The sequence below is a fragment of the Aethalodelphis obliquidens genome, unplaced genomic scaffold, assembly GCF_003676395.1.
Source record: "Aethalodelphis obliquidens isolate GAN/ISIS:26980383/991018 unplaced genomic scaffold, ASM367639v1 scaffold12, whole genome shotgun sequence".
In the NCBI taxonomy this organism is placed as follows: domain Eukaryota; kingdom Metazoa; phylum Chordata; class Mammalia; order Artiodactyla; family Delphinidae; genus Aethalodelphis; species Aethalodelphis obliquidens.
In genome coordinates this window covers 22,988,848-23,016,156 of record NW_020837956.1, presented here as the reverse complement: position 1 = coordinate 23,016,156, position 27,309 = coordinate 22,988,848, and the positions used below count along the sequence as shown (strand labels likewise).

Below are 27,309 nucleotides of genomic sequence, written 5' to 3'. Positions count from 1 at the left end.
TCTAATATCCACGATGCATTCTCACTTCCTCGTCCCATCAGCCCCTTTTGCAGGTGGGGAGACCTGGGCCCGTGACTTGACCCTGTCACTCTGTGAGGACCAGCGCCCCCAGCTCCGGCTCTGGAGAGCGCAGACGCCCGCCCCGCTCCCTCCCGCGCCCTCCCTGGGGGCGGAGTGAGCAGGCAAGGGGCGGGATCTTTCAGGTCATGTGACTCCCGGCCCGGAAGCACTCGCCCCCAGACCCCGGGGTGACCAAATTGGGGGCTACTACCTCCAGCGAGCGCGGAGGTCGCGCTCCTGTTTCGCGCTCCCGGCATCCGCCGCTATGGCCTGGACCAAGTACCAGCTGTTCCTGGCCGGGCTCATGCTCGTCACCGGCTCCATCAACACGCTCTCGGCAAAGTGAGTCCGGGCCTGGCCGGGAGGGGAGGGGACTCCGCGCCCTCCCTTCGCGGCTCTCCTTTCCTGACTTCAACAGCCAGCTCAGTTGCTCTGATCCGTTCATGCGGTTTATGGACCACCCAAGGGGTACGAGGCCCAGGGAAATGCGGGGCAGGGCCGTGTCCCCGGCTGGAGGATCCGAGCCCCGGCTTTGATTCGATGTGTGCTTGATCCCAGCGAGTCACTTTCTAACTCAGCGCCTCAGTTTCCTCATCTTTAAACGGGAGGGAGTTTCTCTCCCCTGCCCCTTCCAAGCTGGCATCGGGGGCCCCGCCCTCCAGGAGCTGTGGGCCAGGGAGGGCTACCATAAACGTCATGCGGACCGAGTGACCAGTGAGCGTGGAGGGCTGCGATGACAGAGAAGGGGGTGCACCATGGGCCCCTCTTGGAGGAAGGGTTACAGCTGGGCCTCGAAGCTTTGGTAGGATTTCTACATGTGGTGGGGACATCGAGGCAGGAACAGCAAGGCCAGATCCAGGTGGATTGTAACTAGCACCAAATGCCCAGGCTGGATTTTATCCCATAATCAAAGAGGGGCTTTTGAGGTGGGGAGTGACATGTTAAAAGTGATGCGATGAACCTGGTGGTCAAGGTGCAAAGTAGTTGACTGCAGGGAAGACCATGCCAAGGCTGCTGCGTAGCAGATAAGGGGAACTGGGAGGTGGCAGTGAGGTGGGAAGGGAAGGGTCAGGTGGGAGAGACCAGGTGCAGAGTAAAGCCACAGGGCCTGACCCACAGGATCCAATAATCACTCCTGGGCTTCCGCCTGGGGGAACAGAAGTGGCATTAACCCAGGCAGGGCAGGCAGGGGGGCAGTTCAGCTCTGATGTAAGAGGGTGTGGTGCACGTGGAGGACAGTAGACAGTGACCCTCTCCCAGTCAGACCTCCCTTCCACCTGAGCCCTGCCAGGCTCCAGAGCAAAGGGGAGTCACCCCAGTCACCCTCTGGGCTGCGCTCCAGGCCCCCTGAGGGTGGTGGGGATAGTTGTATCTTATTCGTTTTTGAGGGTGTTTCTTCCCAGCGTACTCCCATCAGTGACGTGAGAAATGCCCCAGAAGAGAGGTCTGGGAGAGAAGTACCAGGTCTGGGTCCTGTTCGATTCATCAGGCATATATAAGGTCCTTACAGTGTGTGAGGCACTGCCTAGACCTAGGGAAGGAGACAGAAGTGACCGAGAGAAGGTCCCAGGCTTTGAGATGCTTAGAATCTGCAGCATAGGAGACAGATGTGTACACGCTTGGCAATCACAGTGTCCTCCCTTCTCCACAGGAGGTGGACCTCTGGGTAAGGCCCACCTGTCTCTCTGGTTGGGCTCTGGCCGGCTGTGTCTGCGTCTTGTGCTGGGCTCCCGGGCCCTGAGGCCTTCTGAAGGGTACTCCTTTTGCTGAGCCCTTAGCTATAAAGGAAACTCAACCTGAGGGCTCCCATCTCAGGATCTGACTGCAGCAGAGCAAGTCATCTGTCCATCCGTCCCACAAGCCAAGGCCTCAGTCTGGTGCTTATAGGGTGGCTGTGGTCTGCCAGGGCCGCTGTCCACAAGGAGAGCTGAGTTACCTACTGAGGTAAACTGTGCTGACTCAGCTCCTTCCAGAAAAAGCTCCAGACCGGTCAGGTAAGAAGCCAGGGAATCCTCAGCCCCAGGACGCCTTGCCCTTGGAGGCTGCCTGAGAGGCCAGAAAGAGGTGCCCAGGTGTGATCGCAACCTTTGGTCCTGTCCCCTGCCCTGTGGCCTGATGTGGGGCCTCTTAGGAGCCTCCCTGCCTGTGATGGGCCCCAGTATTGGACCCTAAACAGTGTTCTAAGATCAGACTGTGAGAAGGACGCTCTCAGAGGAAGAACGTGGGAGAGCAGCTGTGTACATCCTGATGGAGATTACTGATTTGAAATCACACTCTGACCTGAAGTTTCTGGCAGGGACAGACAGACGAGAATGTGACCACAGCAAGTGCTAACCAGTTAATACACAGAGAGCTCCACGTGCCACGTCCTGCCCTGGCTGCCTTTCATGAGTTAAGTTAATGAATTCTCATAACCACCCTATGAGGTAGATAAATTCCTTGTCCCTGGATAAGGAAACTGAGGTTCTGGAAAGAGGGGCTTGCTTACCCAAGTTCAACTCAGCTATTAAGTGGCAAAGTTTGTATTTGAGCCTAAGTAGTCTGGCTCTAGAATCCATGCTCTTAACCTCCACTATGGGTGAGGCTGGGGACTTCTCTAGTCATCCTTAGGGGCATTTAAAGTTGTTAGAAACATAGAAATTATCCATTCTCATCCCCACAGCTTACAGTCAAGGTCCCAAGAGAAGTTTCGTGTGTGTGTGACTCAGCTGGTTGGTGTCTAGAACCTAGGTCTCAGGATTTGGGTCCAGTGCTGGTCTTCTACAGCTACAGTACCCAAAACTCCCTCTTCCTTGGGGGTTTCCTCTTATATCTCTGCAGGCAAGAACAGACAAGCATGTGCCCATGGAAGTTGTAATCCTATAAGTGGCATCTCCTCTCCCTGCCATCGGGGTGCCTTCCCTCTGGGACTGGGTGACAAGCATCTGAAGCGTCCATCCCAGAGATCACTCAGGGTTCAGGGATAGAGTCTCTAGTAGCCTCTTGCAGTTTCTTGGCCTGTAAAATGAGCATAATGTTTCCCTCCCCGGCTGCTTGGGCGGACTGGAGACAGTGGATGAGGAAGTGGGCGTGAGCACGTGCTGCTCCTGTGCTGGGATCACAGGTCAGCTGTCCGCTGCAGGAGGTCACTGCCCACTCAGCAGGATTGGGTGTGCTGCAGGGAGCCGGCCTGGCCAGGCTGGGCTGGGCTGGGGCTGGAGATCACCTACCCCCCCGGAGGGAAAGTCACCAATCAGGCTGGCCCTGTAGCCTCGTCCCTGGGTGTGGGCAGAAGGTCCCTCCCTTCTCCTTTCTGTGCCTGCTTTCTCCCCCTCACCAGGCTTCTGCTGATGCACTTCCCGGAGACCAAGCATTTGCCTTCCTCTGGCACCGCGTGGGGCTGTCTGCCTGAACCAGTGCACGTTTCGGAGCCCCACCGTCCTGAATCCAGCTGGGGTTCTGCACGTAAAGAGCCAGGGTCAAGTAGACGCTCACTCAGGAAGGCTCACATCCCCTCCTAAACTTCTGCAGGCTGTGCAGCCCACCTAGCCACGAAGGGGCCATGGGGGTCATTTCTCCAGCAGTTAGGCCCACTGGGTCCGGGGAGCCTGCAGGAAGGTGGCAGGAGGCCTGCGATCACTGGGCCTCTTTTAGGGGAGGACGCTCACTGTCCTTCCTGCGCCAGCTCTAACTTTTGCCTTGGCCGCTGCCCCTCCCCCACCCATAGGTTCCCAAAGTGGGCACGGGATAATTGCTTCAGAGGGGTTCGGGCCAGCTGGAGAAAGCCTTAAACCAGCAGGGCAGTGTAGCAGCGGAAAAGAGCATGAGGCTTGGAAGCTATGAGATTAGATGAGTCACTGGGCCTCTCCAAGCCTCCCTTTCATCTATAAAGTGGGCGTGATAATCCCTGCCCCACCTTCTTCCCAGACTCCTTGTAAGATCTACTGAGGAGAGTTACCTAATACTTAAGAGAGGGAGGGCTGTCATCATTTATCACCACGTGAGCCAGGGCCACCTGCTATGACACCCGGGAGAGTAGAGAAGCCCTGGGGCCCTTCTGAAGATTACAAGCCAGAGAAAGAAGCTGACTCACTGGGCTTAACAGGCCCAGGATGAGAGCGGAAATGGCATAGATTCTGTGGGGAATATGGACACACAGCCAATCGGCCCGAGGCAGCCGCATCAACCACTTCCTCAGCTTCTGACCGCCACCCCTGGTCCCACACAGACGCGCACACCCCTTGGAACGCTGAGCTTTGAGCTTACTGAGCAAGGCCACGCCAGAGTGACTCGCCCCTAGTAAGGGCAGCCCACCCGGAGCCCTCCAAGGCCCAGGGAACTCTAAAGGAAGCCCGCCTCTGCCAGTGCAGGGCGCTTCCTCATGTGGGTCCCCAAGGCCTCCTGCCCTAGAGACCACAGCTTTCCCCAGGATATAGTGTCCAGAGAGAATGGAGGGCCCATCTGCAGGGCTGACCTTTTCCCCGCCTCAGCCAGGGGGGTGGGAAGAATCCTGAGTAAGAAGGTGATCGGTGTTGAGGACGGAGCACTGAACAGGGGGTGCTGCTCCTGGGTACTAGCGCTTCCCTGTGTCCCTCAAGCCCTGTCTGGTCCCTGGGTTTCTCGTCTCTCAAACAAGGAGCTTCCCGAGATGATGGCTGAGTTTGTTCTCCTCTTTCAGCACTTTGTGGCCCTCCGGGTGCCTCTGCGTCAGCCTGCAGGCTGGGTCCCAGAGGATGGATACTCTCCCCGGAAGCTTTCAGGCTGGAGCAGAGCTGGGGCCACACCCACCCAACACAAGGGGAAGTGGTTCCTGCTCAGCAGAGGAGAGAGAGGGAGAAGAGGGGCAGCAAAGGACTTTTAGTGACCCGCTGCCACATGCCAGGTCTTATATGTCTTATTACTTTTGCCAATTCATCAGTGTTGGCATTATTATCCCCGACTTATAGGTGAGAAATCTATAACTCATCCAACCTGTGAGAGTCAGAAGTCTGGGCTTTCCGTGTGTCCTGCTGCCTTTTCTGAAAATAAGTGCAAGCAGATGGGTTCGGCCCTAGATCCGCCCACTGTTAACTATGAGCCTGAACACGGCCCTCTCCACCCCAAGGTCTGAAGTCCCTGCCTGTAAAATGCGGACCGTTGTTGTGAGGCCTAAACCACACAGCCCGCGTGAAGTGTTCAGGCTCCTCAGGGAGAAGCACAGGCCTGGGACAAGGTCGGTGCACAGCGAGTGGTGCATTCGTAAACACATGTTAGGGAAGCGTTTTGCAGAGATAAGTGCTGTCCCACTGGGGAGTGATTGCTTTCTCCCCCAGATGAACGGGGTCTGGCTTTTGGCTCTTGTCCTGTGCTACCTGGGGTCCTGCTGTGACTGCACAGTGAGGCAGACCTTTCCCAGGGCCAAGATGAGAAGCCTGACTCTATCCCAAAGTGACTGCAGGCCTGAACTCCTGCCTGGCCAAGAGTCTGGGTAGGGCAGGCAGCCTGTCCTGACACCCAAACCCTTGGGGTGTAAACCTGCCCCAGGCACTCAGATACAAAAAGATTCCATTTCCCGTGCTGGGAACCTGCCAGCCCTGCCTGTTCAGGCAGACCCACCCCTTGGAGGAAGCAGGCAGCGCAGGGGGAGGGGAGGAGGCTTAGCACCAGCCCTACAGCCTGCTCCCCTTGCAGTGCCCCTCCCTGGGGAAGGGCAGGCCCAGCTGGTCCCACCAGCAGGGGACACCTCAGACCGGATGGCAAATTAGCAGTCATGGATACATTGCCTTTGGACTATAGTACCTGCCTATTTGTCTAGCGGTGTCTGGAAGTCCCACTCATTCAACAACAAAAAAAAATGTTTGAACTTCTGTATAATGATGTGCCAGGAGCAGGGGATTGAAAGCTGTGGACGTTGCTGGATGCTGAGCTCACAGCCTCTCAAGTGACAAGGACTATGGAACCAGAAGGTGATGCAGATATGAGTTGTCATGACTGTAAGGTGCACAGGCAGTAGCCCAGGGGGAGTTCAGGAGGTGGCCCCACTGCTACATCAGGGGTCTTGAGCCTGCCAGTCTGTGCTCTGGATGTGGCCCCAGGATGGGGAAGGGGCTTCCATACCAGCCCTTGCCCTAGGCTTCTGGTTGACCATGAACTTGGCAGGACCTCCCTTGTCCCTCCTGGAGGAGCCCTGGGAAATCTCTCTCTGACCTGCTCACTCACTCCAGGGCAGGTGTTTCTGCGCCCTTGGTAAAGCTTGACCTCTCTGCTCTCCTTCGCTTCTCTCTTTTGCTCGGCTACCTCACCCAGCCCCTCCCAGAGGGCTCTGTCTGTGAAAGTGAATCTGGCTGGAGAGCAGGCCAAAGCTGGGTGAGCCATACAGGTGGTATGTGTCCCACACCCACATCCCACGTCCTGTCCTGTCCTGCCCTGCCTGGGGATCCCAGAGTCGCAATCTACAGCAGATCGGGCAGAAATGAGACCCCAGAGAACAGGTGGTTTCTGTCGTTGATGGGGATTATCTTTGCCCCTTTGCTACTGGGTCTGGTTCCAGCCTGATCCCCTGACCCAGATTTCCTCTGCCTTCCCAACCAGGCATATCAGAACTTCTAGCTGCCCATCAGCTCTCATTTGACCTCCACCATTCCCAAGCACCAGAAGCCCTCCTACCTTCCCTCCTCACTGTGGGAGTGGGTGGGGTCTCCTACCTTGAGATAAGTTTGCCATAGTCCTGTTTTGTTCACTTGCCCTGGGATGTGTTCAGATCTTTGTAGACGTGATCTCTCCCTCCAGGTCTGTGCTACCACCAGCGCTCAGCCCGCCCTTCCCACCGCCTGCCCACTTGCCCCGGGCTGTGGGAAAGAGCTCCCTGTTCCCCTCCTCAGACTCAGGCACAGAGAAGCCCCGCCTGCACAGGATCTTTGTCAAACCCAGACCTGCACCGCTTGGCATGAGCAGTGGCCCCTGCTTGGGGCACAGGAAGCAGAAGGCTTCCCTGCGCTCTGGGAGCTGAGCTTGTGCACAGAGGAGCCAGCAGATGGGGTGGGGCCCACCACGTAGCTGCTCTGGACAGACATTGTGAGGAAAGACATTTAAGAAGAAGTCCCGAGTCTTACACTTTAGGGACCGCCACCGCCTACGAGTGGGGTTGCTGCAGCGGGGGCAGGTCAGTGGCCCACTGCAAGCGGCCCTGGGTCTGCGTTGCCTTGCGTCAGCAGTGTGATGTGGCGCGTGCAGTCCAAGCCAGGTCAGCTAACCAGGGTGTCCAACACGTGGGCGGGGCCGCCCCGTTGCCCGACTCAGTCTGGGCCGGATCACGTGCCCTTGGCTCTGGGCCTGGGCCCACCAGAGTGCTTCCTGAAGTCAGCAGCCAGGGGAGTGAAAGGTTAGCAAGGGCCGGGGCTGCTTAACCAGGAGAAGATTCCGAAGGTGGGGACCAGCCAGGGCAGTGAAAGGGCCGGGGCTGCTTAACCAGAAGTTCAGAAGGTGGGGAAGGCTCCATATATATGAAGGGCTTTCCAATGAAAGAGAGATTAGATTCCCAGGGACATAACTAAGGCCAGCGAAAGTGAAATTCAGAGGCAGAAGTTTTAGCGACAGAGGTTGGTAGGTGCAAAATGGTTGGCGGTAGCTGCCCAGAGCGCTGTGCCGTGACGGACTCTGGGCTCGGCGGGGAGCGTGCCATAATCAGTGAGGCCCATCTGCCGGGGTGCCGGCTGGCACCCACTCCACAAGCGCCACGTACTTGCCACTGGCTTCCGAGCCAGTGCTAGAGAAAACCCTCCAGATCCTTCAGGTTATGGGAAGGTGACCGGGTGGTCTGTGTCAGGTGGCCATTTCCCAGGGCCCACGTGACCTTGTAGACCAGGGACTCTTGATATGGGTCCCTTTGATAGTCTGGTGAAGCCTAGAGTAGTGTTTTAAAACGTGCAAATAAAAGACCAAGGATTACAGAAAAAGCTAATTGTATTGAAATAAAGTTATCAAGACATTAAACAAGCCAGTTTGTGAAATAGTAACATACATGTGTGCATGCGCTTCTTAACACATGAAATAGTAAGCAGTGGGTCTAATTACTGTAATTTTGGAGCAGTGATGAGTGTAAATAATACTTCACAGTATCTGCAGTGACTCAAATGTGATAATGAGAAGAGCTGTGATTTCCGTGTGTGACAAAGTCGCAGGTACTGCAATACTACACTCATAAATGGAGGAAATGCTAAATTTCTGTTAGAGGTTCATGAAATTTCAGCTAAAGGGTCCCAGGCCCCCGCGTTCTGTCTGCCATCCCAGGGGAATCCTTGCCGTGGAGACTGGTCCCTCCGAGAGGGAGTCCCGCTCTGGGCCGAGTCCGCTAAGTCTGGCCAGGAGGTGTGAGCTCTCTGCAGGCCCCAGGACCGGGTGGGAGAGCGCGCTGCCACACTGCAGGGTTTGACCTTCTCTCTGTCTGCTGCAGGTGGGCGGACAACTTCGTGGCCCCAGGCTGCGGAGGGAGCCAGGAGCACAGCTTCCAGCATCCCTTCCTCCAGGTATCTGTGCCTGTCCTCGCCCATCTCCGTCTCCCAGGCCTCAGGTCAGGGGCCCCCACGAGGCCATGCTGTTTGCTAACCTGGGTTGGGGGAGTCCTCCCTTGCTCTCAGGAGAGCCAGTTGCTTCTCTCTCCCTCCCAGAACAGAGGCCAGGGTGTGAGGTGCCCCTGGAAGCGGGCAGAAGGCACAGTCCCCTGTAGGAAGCCTGCACAAGTCCTGGTGAGCGCTCATGCCCCGGACTCCTTGAGGCCAGCCCTCACCATGGCCAAGTCAGGACACATTTGGAACAATCCAGCCCTGTCGTAAAACATGCTCCCCAACCGCGGGGAGCCCAGACCCCACTGGGGCGGGGCAGACACCATCAATGGAAGGTACCTTATATAAGTTCTCAAGCCTCTCGGGGCCTCAGTTTCTCCATTGGAACATGACCAGGGATTGGTCTAGATTGGTGGGTTTTCAGATCAGGCTCTACATGGCCTTAGAGTTTCCGTCGAGGTGTTTGAAGAGCTTAGGGGTAGACCTAGGAGGCAGGCTCTGGCCTCCCACACAGAGCAGGTCTGCTTTTGTCTCTCTTACATGTTGGGGTTATAGGTAAACTCTTGCGTTAAGAAAGGTTATGTTTAAAAAATTTTGTTACAGAGAATTCCCTGGCGGTCCAGTGGTTAGGACTCCATGCTTTCACTGCCAAGGGCACAGATTTGATCCCTGGTCGGGGAGCTAAGATCCCACAAGCTGTGCAGCACGGCCAAAATAAAAAACAAAAACCCTTGTTATAGGTGGTCTTCCTTCCAGCTCTGAAGTCCCGTTTCTGTCCCTGCAGGCAGTGGGCATGTTCCTGGGGGAGCTCTTCTGCCTGGCTGCCTTCTACCTACTCCTGTGCAGAGCTGCAGGGCACCCAGACACCAGCATGGATCCCCAGCAGCCCTTCAACCCCCTTCTCTTCCTGCCCCCAGCCCTCTGCGACATGACCGCGACCAGCATCATGTATGTGGGTGAGTAGCCAAGCCAGGCTGCCGAGGGCTCAGCGAAGCCTGGGCCCAAGGGAGCTGCTGGGAAAGAGCCACCCCCAGCTCATCTGCAGCTCCCCCCGCCCCCTCCCACCGACCTTTACACACACGCCCCCAACCAAGGTTTACTGAGTACTTACCACGTGCCAGCCCTGTCAGCCCTGAGGACACCTCAGTGAACAGACAGGCTGGGCCCTTAGGAGCTAACGTCATGTGTCTCTCCTCTCCTAGCCCTGAACATGACCAGTGCTTCCAGCTTCCAGATGCTGCGGGGAGCAGTGATCATATTCACAGGCCTGTTTTCGGTGACCTTCCTGGGACGGAGGCTGGCACTGAGCCAGTGGCTGGGTATCCTCGCGACCATCGCAGGGCTGGTGGTCGTGGGCCTGGCTGACCTCCTGAGCAGGAACGACAGTCAGCACAAGCTCAGCGAAGTGATCACAGGTGTGGCCGGGGTGGGCATCCCGGGGCTGCCCAGCACAGAGTCACTCGACAAAGCATTTTACAAGCTCCGCTGTCCGCCAAGCCCTGGGGGAGGGCACGTGGGCCACCAGCTGATGTGGACATGCACCTGCTTCCCAGGTGATGGGAAGAGTGTAGGGAAGACCAGCAGGGGACAAGCAGCGTGAGGGAGAGGTGGGTGAGGAGCGGGGAGGTCCGAGGAAGGAGAGGGCTAGTTCTGCAGTGTACTTACAGCCACACAGACTGCAGGATCCGGAAGAGGAAAGGAATGAATGTTGACTGAGCACTTACCGAGCACGCAACCAGCGCTTCGCGCTGTGCTCGTCATCACTCATCCTCACGGTCCCGGAAAGGACACACTGCAGCCCATTTTACAGTGAAGTGGCCACCCTGCTCACGCATGGCAGGATTAAACCAGAAATGTCCATCTCAGAGCCTGTTGCTTCTCAAAAGACCTGCTTACCCCAGTTGTGCAGCCCTCAGGCCCAGGCAGACCCCTGGACTTTCTGGAGCCTTAGCCCAGAGGGGCTGACAGTGCCTTCCCTGGTGGCCTGCCTCACCCTTCAGGGGCCAGGAGGTCAGGTGCGGGGCCTGTCGTGGCCGGACCTCGTGGACTGTACAGTGCCCTGCGGAGGAAGGGGCTGCAGGGGCTCTTAGGTTTCCATGGGCTGAGATGTCTGCCTCAGCCTGGCCTCACTCTGGGCCCCTCCTTTCCCACAGGGGACCTGCTGATCATCATGGCCCAGATCATCGTCTCCATCCAGATGGTGCTGGAGGAGAAGTTTGTCTACAAGCACAACGTGCACCCACTGCGGGCAGTCGGCACTGAGGGTGCGTGTGAACACAGGCTGGCAGGAGGGCGCTGGGTGGAGTGCGCCCTGTGGGGCGGCACGTCGAGGGGATGCAGTGAGGGCGCCTGGCGAGGTGCCTGGGGCCTCTGGGAAGGGCGAGCCTCCCGCCCTCCTTCCTCGCTCCCTTCATCATGCTCGTGTTGATAAATACCCTGACAGCTGCCGTGCACTCAGCCAGGAGCTAAGGGAGGACAGGGACGAAGATGAATGAGATGCAAGCCCCGCTCTGGAGGAGCCGACCAGCAGGAAAGGAGCAGGCAGTGCGTTTTAGCTCGGCCCGCTTTTACTCAAGTGACGCTTCACTTGCCAAGCATATCTGAGTGTCATGGCCCAGGGAAGGTGGCGTTAGCACTACAGATTTCAGGAAGCAAGAATGGACAGGAGGGAACTCCAGGCAGAGTGGAGACGTGGGGAGCTGGATGTGAGTTTGGAAACCAGTGAGGAGTAGTTTGGCGGAGGTACAGGTTTGATGAGGGGAAATGATCAGGGATTGAATATGTCAGGGTCATATCTTGGAGAACCTTGGAACATCAGGCAAGCGGATTTAGACTTTAAATGACAGGCAGGGAAGAGCCGCCAAAGGTTTCTGAGCAGGGAAGTAAGTCAAAATGAGGCTTTAAAATTATGGGACTAGCAGGGCGGATTAGAGCAGTGCTACCGAAGCGTGACCTACGGGCTTGTCGGGGAGCTGGTGGTGCCTGTTGCACCGTGAGCTGAGGGCTTACGGCAGAACGTTAACCGCCTAAATCAGCTGTGTCATCAGGCGTACTGATGGCTTCCACTCACTTTTTTTCCTAGCAGGACTTCCTGAGGGAAGCAGTGCCTTGATTTACATTCTGGCCCAGCTCCTTGTCACGCACCGACAGCGCTGAGCTAGAGAGCCGTTTTTCCACACTTGTGAGAGCAGTGTCGTGCTCGCAGCCAGCAATCCTTTTGTCAATGAATAGAATTGAGTTTAAAAAGTGTCAGAGAGCATTGTACATTGTAAGGGTAGCTGTCGTTTTGTGAGAGTGTGTGTACATGTCTGTGCACTGGTCACAATATAAAATGTATTTCCTATTCTTGGTCCGGTCAGAAGACGCGGATTAAAGTGGAAATGGGGCCGTCAGAGCCCATTCACTAGGCCGTTGTAGTTCCTAATGAGCAGAACGGCTCCAGGAACTGGAAGGAAGGAGCTGGTGCGAGGGCGACTCGGAGGGGTGGCTGGGAGGTCAGCGGAGCCCGGCTGGGTGGGCCGGGGCACGCTGCCGGGGCTGGGGGCCCAGCGGAGAGCGTGACGTGCTCCCTCCACTCCCGCAGGCCTCTTTGGCTTCGTGATCCTCTCCCTGCTGCTGGTGCCCATGTACTACATCCCTGCCGGTTCCTTCAGTGGAAACCCTCGCGGGACGCTGGAGGACGCGCTGGACGCCTTCTGCCAGGTGGGCCGACAGCCACTCATCGCGCTGGCGCTGCTGGGCAACATCAGCAGCATCGCCTTCTTCAACTTTGCCGGCATCAGTGTCACCAAGGAACTGAGTGCCACCACCCGAATGGTGCTGGACAGCCTGCGTACCATTGTCATCTGGGCAGTGAGCCTGACGCTGGGCTGGGAGGCCTTCCACCCGCTGCAGATCCTTGGCTTCCTCATCCTCCTGACGGGCACAGCCCTCTACAATGGGCTGCACCGCCTGCTACTGAGCCGCCTGTCCAGGGGCCGGCCCCCGGCAGAGGAGGGCGAGCATGAGAGACTGCTGGGGGGCCCTCGGACTGCCATCAACGATGCCAGCTGAGCCTCCTGCTCTGCTGCCACCTGGACGCTCCTTGTTCACCCCGAGGCTGAGGCCACGTGGGCTGGTGAACCTCAAATGCCCTGCCCCCGAGGCCTCGCCCTGCCCCCTCCCCACAGACACCCCCCCACCCACCCAGGGCAGCTGCTGCCACAGAAGATGACACAACACCCAGGTCCTCCTTTGTCACCACCCCATTCAGGCCTGAGTGCAGTGCCCGACCCCCAGCAGGCTTCCCCAGCCCCTCCTGCAACACTAGAGCTAAATCATGGAGTAGAATTGCAGGAACCAACAGCCCTAGGGTTTCCTCCTAAATCATAGGCTAAATATGGTTCTCCCAAGAAGAGAGGTCACTGAGCAAATTCTAATAGAACTAAGCACCACAGTTTCTAAAACTTGTAAGATACTCCCTAACCCTGCCTGGGAACGGAGGTTTCAGCCAGGGCCTTGCCGCAAACTCAGTGTGTGCTCCCCAGCCCTGTACCTGGTCACTCCGGGCCTTGGCGTCCTGCTCTGCAGAAGGTGTCCACGGTGTGGCTTCCGTGCCTTGGGCCCAACTGGGCCCATTCTGCAGGCCTGTGGTTTTGACCAACCTGGGGAAGGAGTGACAGCCCGTTGATTGAAGATGCCCCCTGCCCACGTCGCTCCTCCCCACGCCTGCTCTGGCGTCCTTGCTCACACCTTGAAGTCCTCCCCACCTGGGAGAAGTTACAGGGGGATTTCAGGGCAGCCCTTGATAATAGCTTTTATGAACTCTTCACCTTCCATTTTAAAGATGAGCAATCTTGAGTCCCAGAGTTATAAGTTGTTTGGCAAAAGTGCTCTCCTGCCACGGGCTCTGGCCGTGCAGCCACACGACCAGGCAGTCGGTTGGGTTGTAGAGCACGTCTGGGGTTCTGCGTCACCCCCAGCAACCCGACAGACACCATGGAGAACCCTCCAAGGTGGTGGGTTTACCGGGAGTCTACCGTTGGTAGTGATGCTGGTATCCCAGGCGTTATGTTAAGTGCTTAGCTTTCATTCTCCTGCGTAACAGCCTGCACAGGTGGATGCAGGTGAGAAAGGTGTGGCCCAGAGAAGGTCAAGTGACTTCCTCTTGGAGCCGGTATTTCAAGCTGGGTTTGCCTGATTCCAAACCTGTGGGCCTACTTACCATAAAGTCTCTGAGATCTTTGGGGGTACTTCCTGTGGCTGGGAGAGAGGCATCCTGTGCTGTTATCCTCCCAGTAACCCCACCCTGAAAAGAGGGGCCTGGTAGCAGGGACCCCAGGTTGCTGAGCGGCCCTTTATTCCAGTGGTCCTCGCTCTGGCAGATCGCTTTCCTGGGCAGCTCAATCGTGAAACAAATACCGAATGCCTTCCTTAGAATAGATCCTGGGAGAAGGGATCTCTGACAAGCAAAGCCCTCGGGCTGTGGGAATCCAGCAGGTTCTTACCGTCGGGAGAGAAAGGCCTCTCCATCCCACCAGCTCCGAGTCTCGGGGGGCCCTGACCTCCTCTGGGCCGTGGTGTGTGTCACAGGAAGAAGGAAATGGAGATCGAGGGTGGTGCGTCCAAAAAACTGGGGCCTTACAGTGTTGTTTCAGGCTTTTTATTTTTAAAAAGAAGAGGGGAGTTGGCAGTTTGGACTTTTTTCTTTAATAAGAGGGAAGGAGCACAAGGGTTAGGACATTCCTGGAGGTAACGTCTAGAACGTTGGATGGAAAAGCTGTAAGGTACCAAAGCATAGAAATCACATGTGGATTTTAGCATTGAAGGGTTGGGGGGGATTATAATGGGACTTCAGTGGTGAGAGGTGGCAGAGGATGGGGAGGGCACTTATGGTCAGGCCTGCCACCCACTCGGGCAACTTGCTTTATCTCCTGGAGCTTTGGGTCTTCACATCTCTAAAATGGGGAAGCTTGCATCTCACAGGATGGCTGTGAATATTACCTACGATATAAATGGAAGGTGGCTGTAAATGCCAACGTACAGTGGAGCGTCCTGCAAGGCGGCACTGCCCACTAGGGTGGTCTGTCAGGCATTGAAGTCCCAGCAGAGCCACGGTGTGGAGCATCGGTTTTGCTCAGAGGGGGAGAAATGTTTTGTTAGAACATACCATTGTGGAGTAGAGTGTAAACTTCGCATCGATTATAAGATAAAACAGGATGCCTCATAAAATTTTTATGTTGACCCTAAGTACCCTTCCAGACCCTGGAGTTGTGTCCTCTCTGTCCTAGTGTCTGGGGTGCTTCGGAGGGTGAGTTTGAGAGGCCATGCCGTGTCATGCTGGTAATGGGGGTGGAGGGGGAAAGAATCTCCACTCCTGCGGAGTCTAGAGGGTTGTGAGGAATGTCTGTAGCTGTGGCCTACTGCTCTGAGTGGAATAATGGGGCCCTGGACCCCAAATTAGAACTGACTGATAACAGACTTCTGTAAACATCAGTTCAAATACAGTGTAATTCAGACCATCTGCACTGTAGTGAACTGACCAGTTCCTGCCCCATTCGTAGTGGTCCTGGGGGACTCTGGGGCTGGGGTGTCCTCCAGGACTGCCATCCAGGTCCTGGAGTAGCCCTCAGGCTTGCTGCCTACAAGAGGTTTAGGACCATGCCAGGTGGTTCCATTTGCCTTTGCTCTGTCCAAAGCTCTCTGTACTTTAACAAGCAAACAGCACTCAAGGAGATCAGAGGACAGTAGGAGGATTGGAGCAAACAGCCATGTGGTTTAGGGGGAGCCAGAGATACGTGTCCTCAGCTCCATCTCTCCCTCCACTGGGTGGCTTTGGACAAGTGATGTTACCTCTCACCATGATCAAGTGGGATTTATTCCAGAGATGCAAGGATGTTTCCACATCTGCAAATCAGTCAGTATGATACACCACATTTACAAAATAAAGGATAAAAATCGTATGATCATCTCATAGATGCAGAAAAAGCATTTGACAAAATTCAACATCCATTTATGATAAAAACTCTGAACAAAGTGGGTATAGAGGGAATGTATCTCAACATAATAAAGGCCATATATTACAAGCCCACAGCTAACATCACACTGAATGATGAAAAAAAGCTGAAAGCTTTAACTCTAAGATTGGGAATGAGACAGTTTTTCCCACTCTTGCCACTTTTATTCAACATAGTATTGGAAGCCCTAGATAAAGCAATTAGGCAAGAGAAAGAAAGGAAAGGATCCAAGTTGGAAAGGAGGAAGAAAAACTGTCACGATTTGCAAATGACATATTATATATAGAAAACCTTAAAGACACCATCAAAAAACTGTTAGAACTAAAAAACAAATTCAGTAAAGTTGCAGGATACAAAATCAATACACAAAAATCTGTTGCATTTATATACACTAACAAACTATCAGAAAGAGAAATTAAGAAAACAATCCCATTTACAATTGCATCAAAAAGATAAAACACCCAGGAATAAATTTAACCAAGGAGGCGAAAGACCTGTATACTGAAAACTACAAGACATTAATGAAAGAAATTGAAGACACAAATGAAAGATATTCCACGTTCATGGATTGGAAGAATTAATATTGTTAAAATGTTCATACCATCCAAAGCAATCTACAGATTCAATGCCTATCAGATTCAATTCTACAAAACTCCAATGGCATTCTTCACAGAAATAGAACAAAAAATCCAAAATTTGTAAGGAACCACAAAAGACCCCAAATAGCCAATGCAATCTTGAGAGAGGAGAACAACACTGAAGGCATCACATTCCCTGATTTCAAACTAGACTACAAAGCTTTAATAATTAAAACAGTATGGTATTGGCCTAAAAACAGACACATAGATTAATGGAACAGAATAGAGAGCCCAGAAATAAACCTGCACATACATGGTCAATTAATTTATGACAAAGGAGCCAAGACTATACAATGGGGAAAAGAACCGTCTCTTTAGTAAATGGTGTTGGGAAAACTGGACCACTGTCTTACACTATACACAAAAATTAACTCAAAGTGGACTAAAGACTTGAACATAAGGCCTGAAAGCATATAACTGCTAGAGGAAAACAACAAGTTCCTTGACATAGGTCTTGACAATGTTTTTTTTAATCTGACACCAAAAGCAAAGGCAACAAAAGCAAAAATAAATAAGTAGGACCACTTCAAACTAAAAAGCTTCAGCACAGCAAAGGGAGCCATCAACAAAATAAAAAGGCAACCTACTGAATGGGAGAAAACATTTGCAAATTATATATCTGATCATGGATTAATATCCAAAATATATAAAGAATGCATACAACTCAATGGTGAGAACAAATAATTCGATTTATAAATGGGCAAATGGGGACTTCCCTGGCGGTCCAGTGGTTAAGACTCCGCACTTCCATTCAGAGGGCACGGGTTCGATCCCTGGTCAGGAAACTAAGATCCCACATATCCTGCGGCGCAGCCAAAAATAAAATAAAAATGGTCAAATGATCTGAATAGACATTGTTCCGAAGAAGACATACAGATGCCCAACAGGGACATGAAAAGATGCTCGACATCATTAATCAGGAAAGTGCAAATCAAAACCACAGTGAGATATCACCTCACATCTGTTAGAATGGCTATTATCAAAAAGACAAGAAATAAGTTTTGGGGAGGATGTGGAGAAAAGTGACGACTTGTGCGCTATTGTGCAGCCACTGTGGAAAATTGTATGGAGGTTCCCGGAAAAATTAAAAATAAAACGACCATGTGATTCAGCAATTCTACTTCTGGGTATTCAAAGGAAACAAAAACACTAAGCTGAAAAGATATATGCACCTTTGTGTTCATTGCAGCATTATTTACAATAACCAAGATTTGGAAACACCTAAGTGTTCAGCAATGGATGAACGGATAAAGAAATTGTGGTATGTATATGTGTATATATATATATATATATATATATATATATATTCACAATGGAATATTATTCGGGCATAAAAAGAAAGAAATGTTGCCATCTGCAACAAGATGGATGAACCTCAAGGGCATTATGCTAAGTGAAATAAGTCAGTCAGAGAAAGACAATACTGTATGATCTCCCTTACATGTGGAATCTTAAAAAAAAAAAAAAAAAAACACCCCTCTATTTTCTACCTTTGTTTTCTACTTATTTCTAATGGAGCAAAGAAGGCACTCTAGGTCTAAAGCAGAATTAATGAGTGAAGATTTGCTATGTCTGATTAATGGGTCCTGAGGACTGGTGTAGTAGGACTTCTTGCCTCTGTGTCACTGAAAAACAACTATCCTTCTGTGATTTGACTGCATCTCAATGGGTTCAACCAAACATTCCTTTCCCTTCCTTCCCCCCCTTTCCCTTCCTTCCCCCCCTTTCCCTTCCCCCCTCCTCTACTCTTTCTTTCTCCCTTTCTTTCTTTCTCTCTTTCTCTTTCTTTCTTATTGTGGTGAAATATACACAACATAACACTCACTGTATTGACCATTATTAAGTGTACGATTCAGTGGCATTAAGAACATTCACATTTGTTGTGCAATCACCCATCTCCAGAACTTTTTCATCTTCCCAAACTGAAACTCTGTACCCATTAAACAATAATTCCCCTTTCCTCCCTTCCCCCAGCCCCTAGCAACCACCATCCTACCTTTCTGTCTCTATGAATTTGACTACTCTAGGTACCTCATGTAAGTGGAATCATACAATATTGGTCCTTTTGTATTTCATTTATTTTGCTTAACATAATACCTTCAAGACTCATCCATGTTGTAATATGTATCAAAATTTACTTTCTTCATAAGGCTGAATAATATTCCATTGTATGTATATACCACATTTTATTTATCTATTCATTCACTTGGACATTTTTGACTATTGTGAATAACACTGCTATGAGCCTTAGTGTACAAATACCTGTTCAAGCCCCTGCTTTTAATTGAATATACACCCAGAAGTGGACTTGCTGGATCATATGGTAATTCTGTGTTTAATTTTTTGACCAATTGCCATACTGTTTTCCACTGTAGTCGCACCATTTTGCGTTCCCACCAGCAGTGAACAAGGGTTCCATAAAATCACTGATTTTGTAACATATTTCCTGATTACAGTGCATGTTAACTGTAGAACATCTAGATAATGTAAAAAAACAAAAGTGTAGAATATAAAATCCCCTTTATTCTAACTACCTAGTTCTACATTTGACCTCAATACATATTATCCCCAACAGGAAGGGAAGGGGTCATTTCCCTGTTACGAAAATGCTGGAGAGCATGATCCAAAAATAGAGCTGAGGCCTGCCCTGCTTGACCTCATGGTGAGAGGCCCCATCCTGGCTGTCCCAGGACCCTAATCATCAATAAGGTTCACGCAGTGAAGCTGACTTCTGAGTCATATTCATGGGCTGCTCCTGGTCTCAGGCGAGACATGGGACGGTCACATTCTCCGTGGGCCCGTCTCCTCATCTTTAAAACCCACCTCAAGATTGATAGAGCAAAACATAAAATGTTTGCGCAAGGTGATTCGTCTAGAGAAACGCGTTCTACACACGCACCAGCTACATCTTCATAATCGAGCTTTCATTTGTCGACCAGAGAGCACCGGAGGACCTGGGTCTGATGCATCAAAGATGCGGTCCTGCCCCAGGGAGCGGAGGAATGGAGCAGTTCCCGCCTCATTTCACTTTTCCAAGTCCCCATTGGCTGATTCCTACCATCGATCCGCCTTGTCCCCGCTGTCTTCTCCTATCACCGCCGCCGTTAGCCTCTCATCCTGTGCTCTCATTGGTCCTCCCCGCAATCGCTCTGCGCCAGGAGCGTTCCAGAGGCAGCCACTGGGAGTCGCTGGATTCGGTTTTTAAAAAACGCCGGCAGTGAATCCGCGGCGGAGCGGGCAATTTGAACGCCACCCAGCCGGGGCACGCGGCCGGGGCGCTGCTGGCCCTCCCCTGAACCCCAGCCTCTGCCTCCGGACCCGGAAGGCCGAGAAGGAGCCGCGGTCCGCAACCCTGAGCGCCAACCATGGGCCCGCGCCGCCGGATCCGCAAGCCCGAAGCCCCAAGGAGGCGCCCCCCGAGCCCGGCTCCCGCCCCCCCGCGGCCGGGCCCACCCTTAGGTAACCCGCCGTGATCCCTTTCCCTCCGAGCCGGCCTCCCTGCAGCCTGTCTGTGAGGTGGGTACGGCCGGGTCCGCGTGCCCATTTCACAGACGAAAAAATCTATGCTCGCTTGCCGAGCCTGGGGTCCAGCCCAGTCTTCCGACCCCTGGTCCGCTGGCCTTCCTCTGCAGGGGGGCAAAGCGGTTCTGCCGTCCAGTATCCGTTCCGGGACGGCCCAAGGTCCACGACCGGGGAGGGACTGGGGAAGGCAGTTCTGAGGAGGAGAAAGGACTGGCCCAGACAGTATTCTTAATTCTACTAACGTGTATTGAGTGCTTACCACTAACTAGGCATTATGTTAAACTCTTTATATGAATTAACTCAATTTTATATTGTGCCCATTTTACAGATGGGACAACTGAAGCGCAGACAGACCTGATAATTTGCACAAGATCACCCAGCTTGTTCCCGCAGACACGGGATTTTAAAAAATCGGTGTTTGTGCTTTTTTCAAATGCAAAAGTATTGGCTGCTTTTTGTGACAATTTCAAACAACAGTTCTAATTTTAGAAGGTGCCTTTCCAGGTTTTGGGGGGTTTTTTTGTTTTGTTTTGTTTTTTTCCTTCAGTGAGTGGCTGTATTGGTCCTTAACCAAAGTGCCGTAACTTAGCCGGTGCTCTCACCTTGTTCCCTTCCAGAGGTAGCATGCCCGGAAAGAAGGCTGGTCTGTGGTCCTTAGTTTCTGTGCTGTGGTCTGGTGGATGGGATACCCACAAACAAGAACTGTGGCAGCAGCTGCTTTACTTGTCTTCTGCTCCATAGCTAAGAGCAGGGTGAAGAAAGTATTATTGGTTATTTATAGATGTTGCTGTTGTGAATGGGTTGTTTTTTATTTTTCTTTCCTTAACATAAATAACCTTTGCATCTAGCTAACTTGCTGAATTCTCTTGTTAATCCTAATAGCCTTTCAGCTGCTTTAATTGAAATTTTTAAGTGGACCATTATACTGTTTGCAAATAATGACTTCTGAGTCTTCTTTTCATTTTTATACATTTTATTTCTTATTTTATTGTTAGTGAGGCCCTGAGACTAGCGTTGAAATAAGAACAATGTTTTGGTCATCTTTGTCTCATTTGTAATTTTAACAGGAATATTGTTACGTATGATGTTCACTATTGCTTCCGGAGGTAGAAGCATCCTTACAACTCCAGTCCCCTGATTCACTCTCAGCTCAGGATGACCTTGCCTCATGCTTCATTGAGGAAATAGAAGCCTCCAGACTGGATTCCCCTTTATCTTCTCACAGCAGAGAACCTAGGTGACCCCTTTCCATCAAAAGCCACTCCTCCTCCTACATGAGCTCTTGGTCATATTCTTCTGTCACCATCCCAGGGGCTTTCTGTTATCCTTACCACCTGCACTTGGAAGTAAATTCATACTCCTTACATTGGCATTTGGCAAATGTGCTCTGCTATTTCTGTTCTAAAGAAAAGGGCACCCCACATCCCCGGCTCCCTCATACTCCCTGTTTCTCACTTCTGCCCTTCACAGCTACCCTTTTTATTTTATTATTATTTTTTAATTTATTTATTTTATTTATTTACTTATTTTTGGCTGTGCTGGGTCTTCCCCGCTGCATGCGTGCTCTCTCTAGTCGCGGAGAGCAGGGGCTACTCCTCGTTGCGGTGCACGGGCTTCTCATCACAGCGGCCTCTCCTGCTGCGGAGCTTGGGCTCCAGGCACACGGGCCTCGGTAGTTGTGGTTCGCGGACTGTAGAGCGCAGGCTCAGTAGTTGTGGCGCACGGGCTCCGTTGCTCCGCGGCGTGGAGGAACCTCCCAGACCAGGGCCCGAACCCCTGTCCCCTGCATTGGCAGGCGGACTCCCAACCACTGCACCACCAGGGAAGCCCCACAGCTACCCTTTTTAAAACAGCCAGACAAGTCTACCCACGTGTCTGTTTCCCCTCTTCCCAGACACCCTTCAACCCATTCCAATCTGACTCCCCACAACCACTACCCTTACTTCCAGTACCCTTGAACTGCTGTTGTGAAGGTCACCAGCTACTTTCATGTTGCCAACTTTATTAGACATGCCTGTGTCCTTCTCTTATCCTCTCAGAAGCATTCGACACAGTGGGTCATTTCTTCTTCAAAACACTCCATCCCCTGGCTCCGTGATACACACGCTCTGCAGTTTCTGCCCAGTGGTTTTTACTGCCTGTGCCACCTCTCTTCAGCATGTTGATGGACTTCCATGGTCTACTTTTCCTTTCTTTCCCTTCCCCAGGTGGGCTCATCCCTCCCCGTGGCTCCAGTACCATTCATACACTGACAGCTCTCACATTTATAGCTCCAGCCCACATCTCTCCTCTGACCCCGCACACCTACATCCAACGGCCTTTCTACTCGAAGACTCTGGGGTATGTCACACTAAACACATCTAAAAGCACACTTTTGGTTACTCCCCTCCTGCCGCTTCATCCCCGGTTTCCCCCATTTCAGGAAATGGCATAGCCACTCACAGGATTGTTTAAGCCAGAAACCCAGGAGAGATTTTTCATCTTGCCCCCATGTCCATCCAATCCAAATGTAAGCTCAGGCACTTCCACCTCCACGTCGCATCCTAATCATGCCACTCGTTGCCTTCTCCACTCCCACCAGCCTAGTCCAAGCCCCCAGCACCCTGACCTGGCTACGACTTCCCTTCCACTCTTGTCCCTTTTCGGTTCTTTCCTTACACAGCAACTGGAATGATCTTTAAATGTAAGTGGATCATCTCTCCGTCCTGCTTAAAGCTCTTCCGTGGCTTCCTATTACCTTAGGATTAAATCCCGACTCCTTATGTCGGATTTTAAGACCCAACTATTGAATGTTTAATCCCAGTTCTTTCCCATGATCCCTCTAATTGGTTAATTTTCACAAGCACTTGTTCCTGAGTCATAGACTTCACATCTTCCCTTACCCCTCGGAGGTTATTATGTGTATTTTTCTTTCTCTCTTTTCTGTAATAACTCAAGTCCCTCTGGTATTGGTTATTTTGTTTGCTGAGTTTGGTCCTCTCCTTTAATGGTGTTGGCCTTTTTACATTGCTTGGTGATCTTTAGTTGTGTTCATCTTTCCATTGTGTGACTGCCATGTCTGATTATTAAAGGCTGCTTCCGGCGACTGGATTGGGGACTGGTGGTGAGGAGGGAGGCAGGTGCCAGTAGCTCATCTCCTGGGTGTAGGGCCTCCCTCTTTCTAAAAAGTCCCCTGTTTCTTTGGCCCCTGGGATAAAGTCTCCACTGCCAGCACATCTCTGCATTGCCCCTCTGTCCCCATTTGCTCTCAGCAGCTTGTCTAACACTTGGCAAATAGTTCACCATAATAAATCCCTTCTATGCAACTACTTGGTGTGGATTCTCTCTTCTTGGCTAGACCGTGAATAACATTTCTTCAAAATGTTAGTTTTCGTGGGGGTTTTTTTTCTTTTTTTTATTTGTTCAACTTCTCAGAGGTTCATTTGTTTTTATTGGTCCTTGGTTTAATTTATGGAGCCAGCTGCACTGTTTTTGTTTTACACTCTTTTTCATTAAGTCAGTTTATTATCTTTAATATTTCTTTTACTCTACCTTCTTTTGATTTACTTTAATAATTCTCTTCCTAATACGTGAGTTGAACACTTAGCGGAATTATCTTTTAACGTTCTTGTTTTCTCGTAGATAGATCTTGAGGCTGTACATTTTCCTTTAGGACTATTTGGTTATATCGCTTAAGTTTTAAGGTGTAGACTTTTTATTTTTATTCATTTCTAAACAGTCTAATTTCAGTGAATTGTCCTCTTTAACAAGAGAGTTAGAAGAATTTTTATTTTTTATATTCTTGTGTTTTTAATTTCTGATCAGAGTTTGACTTTTTTGATTTCTACTTTTAGGAATGATTTTAAGATTTTTTTGTCTTTTTTTGTTGTTGTTGAAACTAGGCTTTGAGCCAAAGGCTCTGACTTCATAGCCCAAAGGCCCGACACTGGCACTGAGTTATGCCACTTCTGAGCTCCCACCTTGGCCACTAACGTGTCTTAACCTCTGTCTTAACCTCTCTGGGCCTCAGGATAACAGGTTAACCTCTGTCTTAACCTCTCTGGGCCTCAGGATAACAGAGACAAGGGAATTGTACTAGATAATCTCTCAGATTCCTTCCAGCTCTTAAAAAATACCTAAAAATTGGACTTCCCTGGTGGTCCAGTGGTTAAAACTCCGTGCTTCCAATGCAGGGGGCGCCTGTTCGATCCCTGGCTGGGGAACTAAGATCCCACGTGCTGCGCGGCAGGGCCAAAAAAACCCTAAAAACAAAATTGGAAACTGGGTTTCCAATCCAGGTGGGAAAGACAGAGAAGATGCACAGAGTACTGTGGGCCCAGAGGAGGGAAGTGACCCATCGGTTTGGAAGGGATTGGGAGTCAGGAAAGGCTGCCTGGAAGAGTCGGCATTTAAAATAAGACCCTCAGGATCATCACTGAGGGTCAATAGGACCCTCAAAGGATCACTTATTCATTCATTTAACAAAAATTTATTTAGCACCAACCACTGTTCTCCAGTTGCTGAAGATAACCGCAATGACTACAATAGACAAAAAGCCCTGCTTTTGGGAAGCCTGTTATATACAGTCTACGATTTGGTAGTTTGACAGCCAGGTTGCAATGCACCACCCGTTTTCCACTGCATTTTGCTCCATGACCCAACTCTTTTGCTCAGGCGCTCCCTCCCGTCCAGTTGCTCGCCGGAGATACCGGGTTCTGAAGGAGATCCGAACTCTTCAGAAGAGCACAAACCTGTTGTTAAGGAAGACCCCCTTCTGCCGCCTGGTGAGCTCCAGGGAGCTTCCCGCCAACCCCCATGCCGCCTCCTTTCTTTAAATTTCCCAGGTACTGGGCCCCTATCGCCTCTTGCCCAAATGGCAAGGGACCTCTTCCCTAGCCTGGTCGGGGACTCTTCATCTTCTGAAAACATGAGCCCACAAAGGGCACCTTCTAATTCTTTATGGAATTAATTTCTAACTCCTACCACCTTCGAACTGTGTTCTTTGATTACGTACAAGGAACTCTGTCATCCAACCACCCTTTCATCCCTTGTCTTGCCCTGAGAGATTGTCTCCTCCTCTCCCCACCACCAATGAGGAGAGACGGGCCAATCTCTAAGCTCCCTGGAGTTGACACCAGCTACTAGTTAGGTTCTATGATTAAGGGCCAGGAAGGAATAATGGAAATGAAGATTCATGGAGACTCACGGAGAGAGTCTGTCTTCTCTTGAACCTCCTTTTACTCTCTACTCCTCCCCACTCCCCTTCTCCCTTGCTCCCCATCCCCACTCCTTCGCAGGCAAGAGAAATATGTGCTGTATTCACTCGTGGTGTGGACTTCAATTGGCAAGCCCAGGCCCTGTTGGCCCTACAAGAGGTAAGATGGGGGCCACGGTCCAGTTGGGTGAGGGGTGAGTATGGGAGAAAGGCAAGGCTACATCTCACCTCCTTGAAAAGAACAAGGAACACCCAGGGTTTGGAGGCTAGGTTCTCATTTGGTGGTAGTGGAATTCCCAGGCAAAGTTCAGTCTCATTCTGTGAATAATCCTTCCCCGCAGTCCTTTGAGCCCTTAGAGACTGAGGTTAGCAGTTCTCTCAGCAGAAAGCAGCCCATGGCCCCTCGTCTGTGTCAGTCTTTCAGCTTTTCTTTCTGTCCGCAGGCAGCAGAAGCGTTTCTAGTTCATCTCTTCGAGGATGCCTATCTCCTCTCCTTACATGCCGGCCGTGTCACTCTCTTCCCGAAGGATGTGCAGCTGGCCAGGAGGATCCGAGGCATTCAGGAAGGGCTCGGCTGAGCTCCTGCCGCCCGTGCCTCTGTAAGCTTTTCCTGCTCACCAGAGAGTGAGTGCACTTTGGGGGAAAACACCTAGCTTCTCATCACTGTGGTGGGAGTTTCTGTGAAGGAATGTTGCTTCTCCATCCTTAAGTCCTTTGCTGCCTCGCCTTCCCCTTGTTCTCTAGGGAAGGTTTGACCTAGTTTTGACTTGAATGCTTGGGATTCTGCGGCTCATGCCCTTTAAGTAATGACCAGACAACCTGAACCTCTGACTGAGTGAATCCTCTCCATTCTACAAGGACCAGATGACCTCATTTTGATTAAAACAAAGTTCTTATTTTTGAAAATGCCTTGTTAGTAATTGTGATTCCTGTATTTCAGGGATGATACCAGGGACTCTGCCCGTAACTAGGACCAGATCACGGAGTACAAGGTGCTGCCTGGACTTGCTGTCTCTGAGCAGAGTGTGTGTGTTGCTTTTGTAATTAGGTTTTTTTAAGAAGGAGGAGACTGCATGGCTTTCCTCTGTAACAGAGGTAATACATGACAGAATCAACACATTCCAAAAGTCCTGACAATAATTTTCAGATGAAGAGACTCCAAGTTTGACTTCACTTTGCAAATTATTCACACACCTGATGATTTGGAAGACATCAGATTTTCTAGGTTGTGAGAGAAAAGGATATTTACTGATTATTTTAGATCTTTCTGTACCATTTAAATTTTTTACCATATGTATATTTACTTTTATTTAAAGCATCAGGGAAAAAATAAGAGAAGACCACTTCAGCCAGTTGCATGGAAGAGCCTGACGCGTCCAGCATACGAATCTCTGTCCTTCAGATTGATTTCATCATTAGTGGCAGCAGCAAGTTCCTGTGTGGACTGTGCCTGTCAACAGATTATATAGCTTTTCAAAAACTCAATTGGGATGAAAACAGGAAATCGTTAAGGTTTGATGGCTCCTGACTCCTTCTGGTAAATTCCTATCAAAATCATTCAGAAATTCTAGCTTGTAGAATTTATTTTATTCTTATCTGCAAGTCATAGATGATGTATCGTAATTTATACTGCAGAATTTTTCATTCCAGGACTTTTAAGAGCCTTTTCAATGTTTTTACAGGTATTTTTTATAACTCCCTTGTGGAGAGATAATAAAAATAATTCTTTAATGAGAAAAAGTTGAAGCGAAGTCACTACTGTACAGAGATTATACTGTGTCCTTTGTGTGTTAGCGTTAAGTTCTTCATTTGGACACTTGGCCAACAGCCACAATTTAAACAAGAGAATTCAGGGATGTGTTTTTGTCTCCAGTGGAGTAGGGCGTGAGCAGATAAACGCCTTGCCCATCTCTTGTAACTGAAAGCAGCTTAAGAGATCTCCAGAGAAATGGGAAGGCCACCCGAAGACTTTTAGATATTGTGTGTGGTGAAAATGATTAGTGAGGGCAGACACGAATAACGACGCGTCAGCCAACTGAACTGAGAGACAAACTAAAGGGAAAAGGACCAAGTTCTGTTGTGTGATTTTAACCCTTTGGAAAAACCGTTTCCTGTTCGACATCAACTCATTTTTATGTAGACATTGGAATAAAGCTTACCTATCTATGACTATATTTAAAATTCTTGTCAGTATGTTATTAATCAGAAGATTATACTCTTCCTCTAGTTTTCTTTAAATTGACACTTCTCTGTTCTCTTAAAATTGTACTAACCAGGACCCCACTGTAACACATGGTCACATGTCACATGCAAATGCCAGGCAGGATGTGTGCTGAGCACCACAGAGTATTTATACAGTAACGTGAGAATAAGTAACTTAC

General features: G+C 50.8%; 2 protein-coding genes across 10 annotated transcripts; both read left to right on the top strand.

Moving 5' to 3' along the window:
- Positions 1–225: 225 nt before the first annotated feature.
- SLC35F6 (solute carrier family 35 member F6) lies at positions 226–14,820 on the top strand. Of its 5 annotated transcripts, XM_027113626.1 has the most exons (8): positions 294–402; positions 2,357–5,251; positions 5,904–5,984; positions 8,471–8,543; positions 9,364–9,535; positions 9,782–10,132; positions 10,733–10,843; positions 12,163–14,820. In XM_027113626.1, the coding sequence occupies exons 5-8, from the start codon at positions 9,373–9,375 to the stop codon at positions 12,630–12,632; spliced, it is 1,095 nt and encodes a 364-aa protein (XP_026969427.1). In that variant the 5' UTR covers positions 294–402; positions 2,357–5,251; positions 5,904–5,984; positions 8,471–8,543; positions 9,364–9,372; the 3' UTR covers positions 12,633–14,820. The 5 variants fall into 5 exon arrangements, with proteins under 5 accessions (XP_026969424.1, XP_026969429.1, XP_026969425.1 ...); XM_027113625.1 differs by lacking the exon at positions 2,357–5,251 and having other exon boundaries at positions 282–402; XM_027113623.1 differs by lacking the exons at positions 2,357–5,251; positions 5,904–5,984 and having other exon boundaries at positions 226–402.
- A 3,578-nt stretch (positions 14,821–18,398) lies between these two features.
- CENPA (centromere protein A) lies at positions 18,399–27,109 on the top strand. Of its 5 annotated transcripts, XR_003434133.1 has the most exons (6): positions 18,402–19,671; positions 24,388–24,497; positions 25,011–25,088; positions 25,372–25,527; positions 25,869–25,920; positions 26,245–27,109. XR_003434133.1 is itself a non-coding variant. In XM_027113621.1 (5 exons), the coding sequence occupies exons 1-4, from the start codon at positions 19,578–19,580 to the stop codon at positions 25,504–25,506; spliced, it is 417 nt and encodes a 138-aa protein (XP_026969422.1). In that variant the 5' UTR covers positions 18,399–19,577; the 3' UTR covers positions 25,507–25,527; positions 26,245–27,109. The 5 variants fall into 5 exon arrangements, 4 of the variants coding, with proteins under 4 accessions (XP_026969422.1, XP_026969423.1, XP_026969421.1 ...); XM_027113621.1 differs by lacking the exon at positions 25,869–25,920 and having other exon boundaries at positions 18,399–19,671; XM_027113622.1 differs by lacking the exon at positions 25,869–25,920 and having other exon boundaries at positions 18,399–19,671; positions 25,372–25,552.
- The last annotated feature ends 200 nt before the right edge of the window (positions 27,110–27,309 follow it).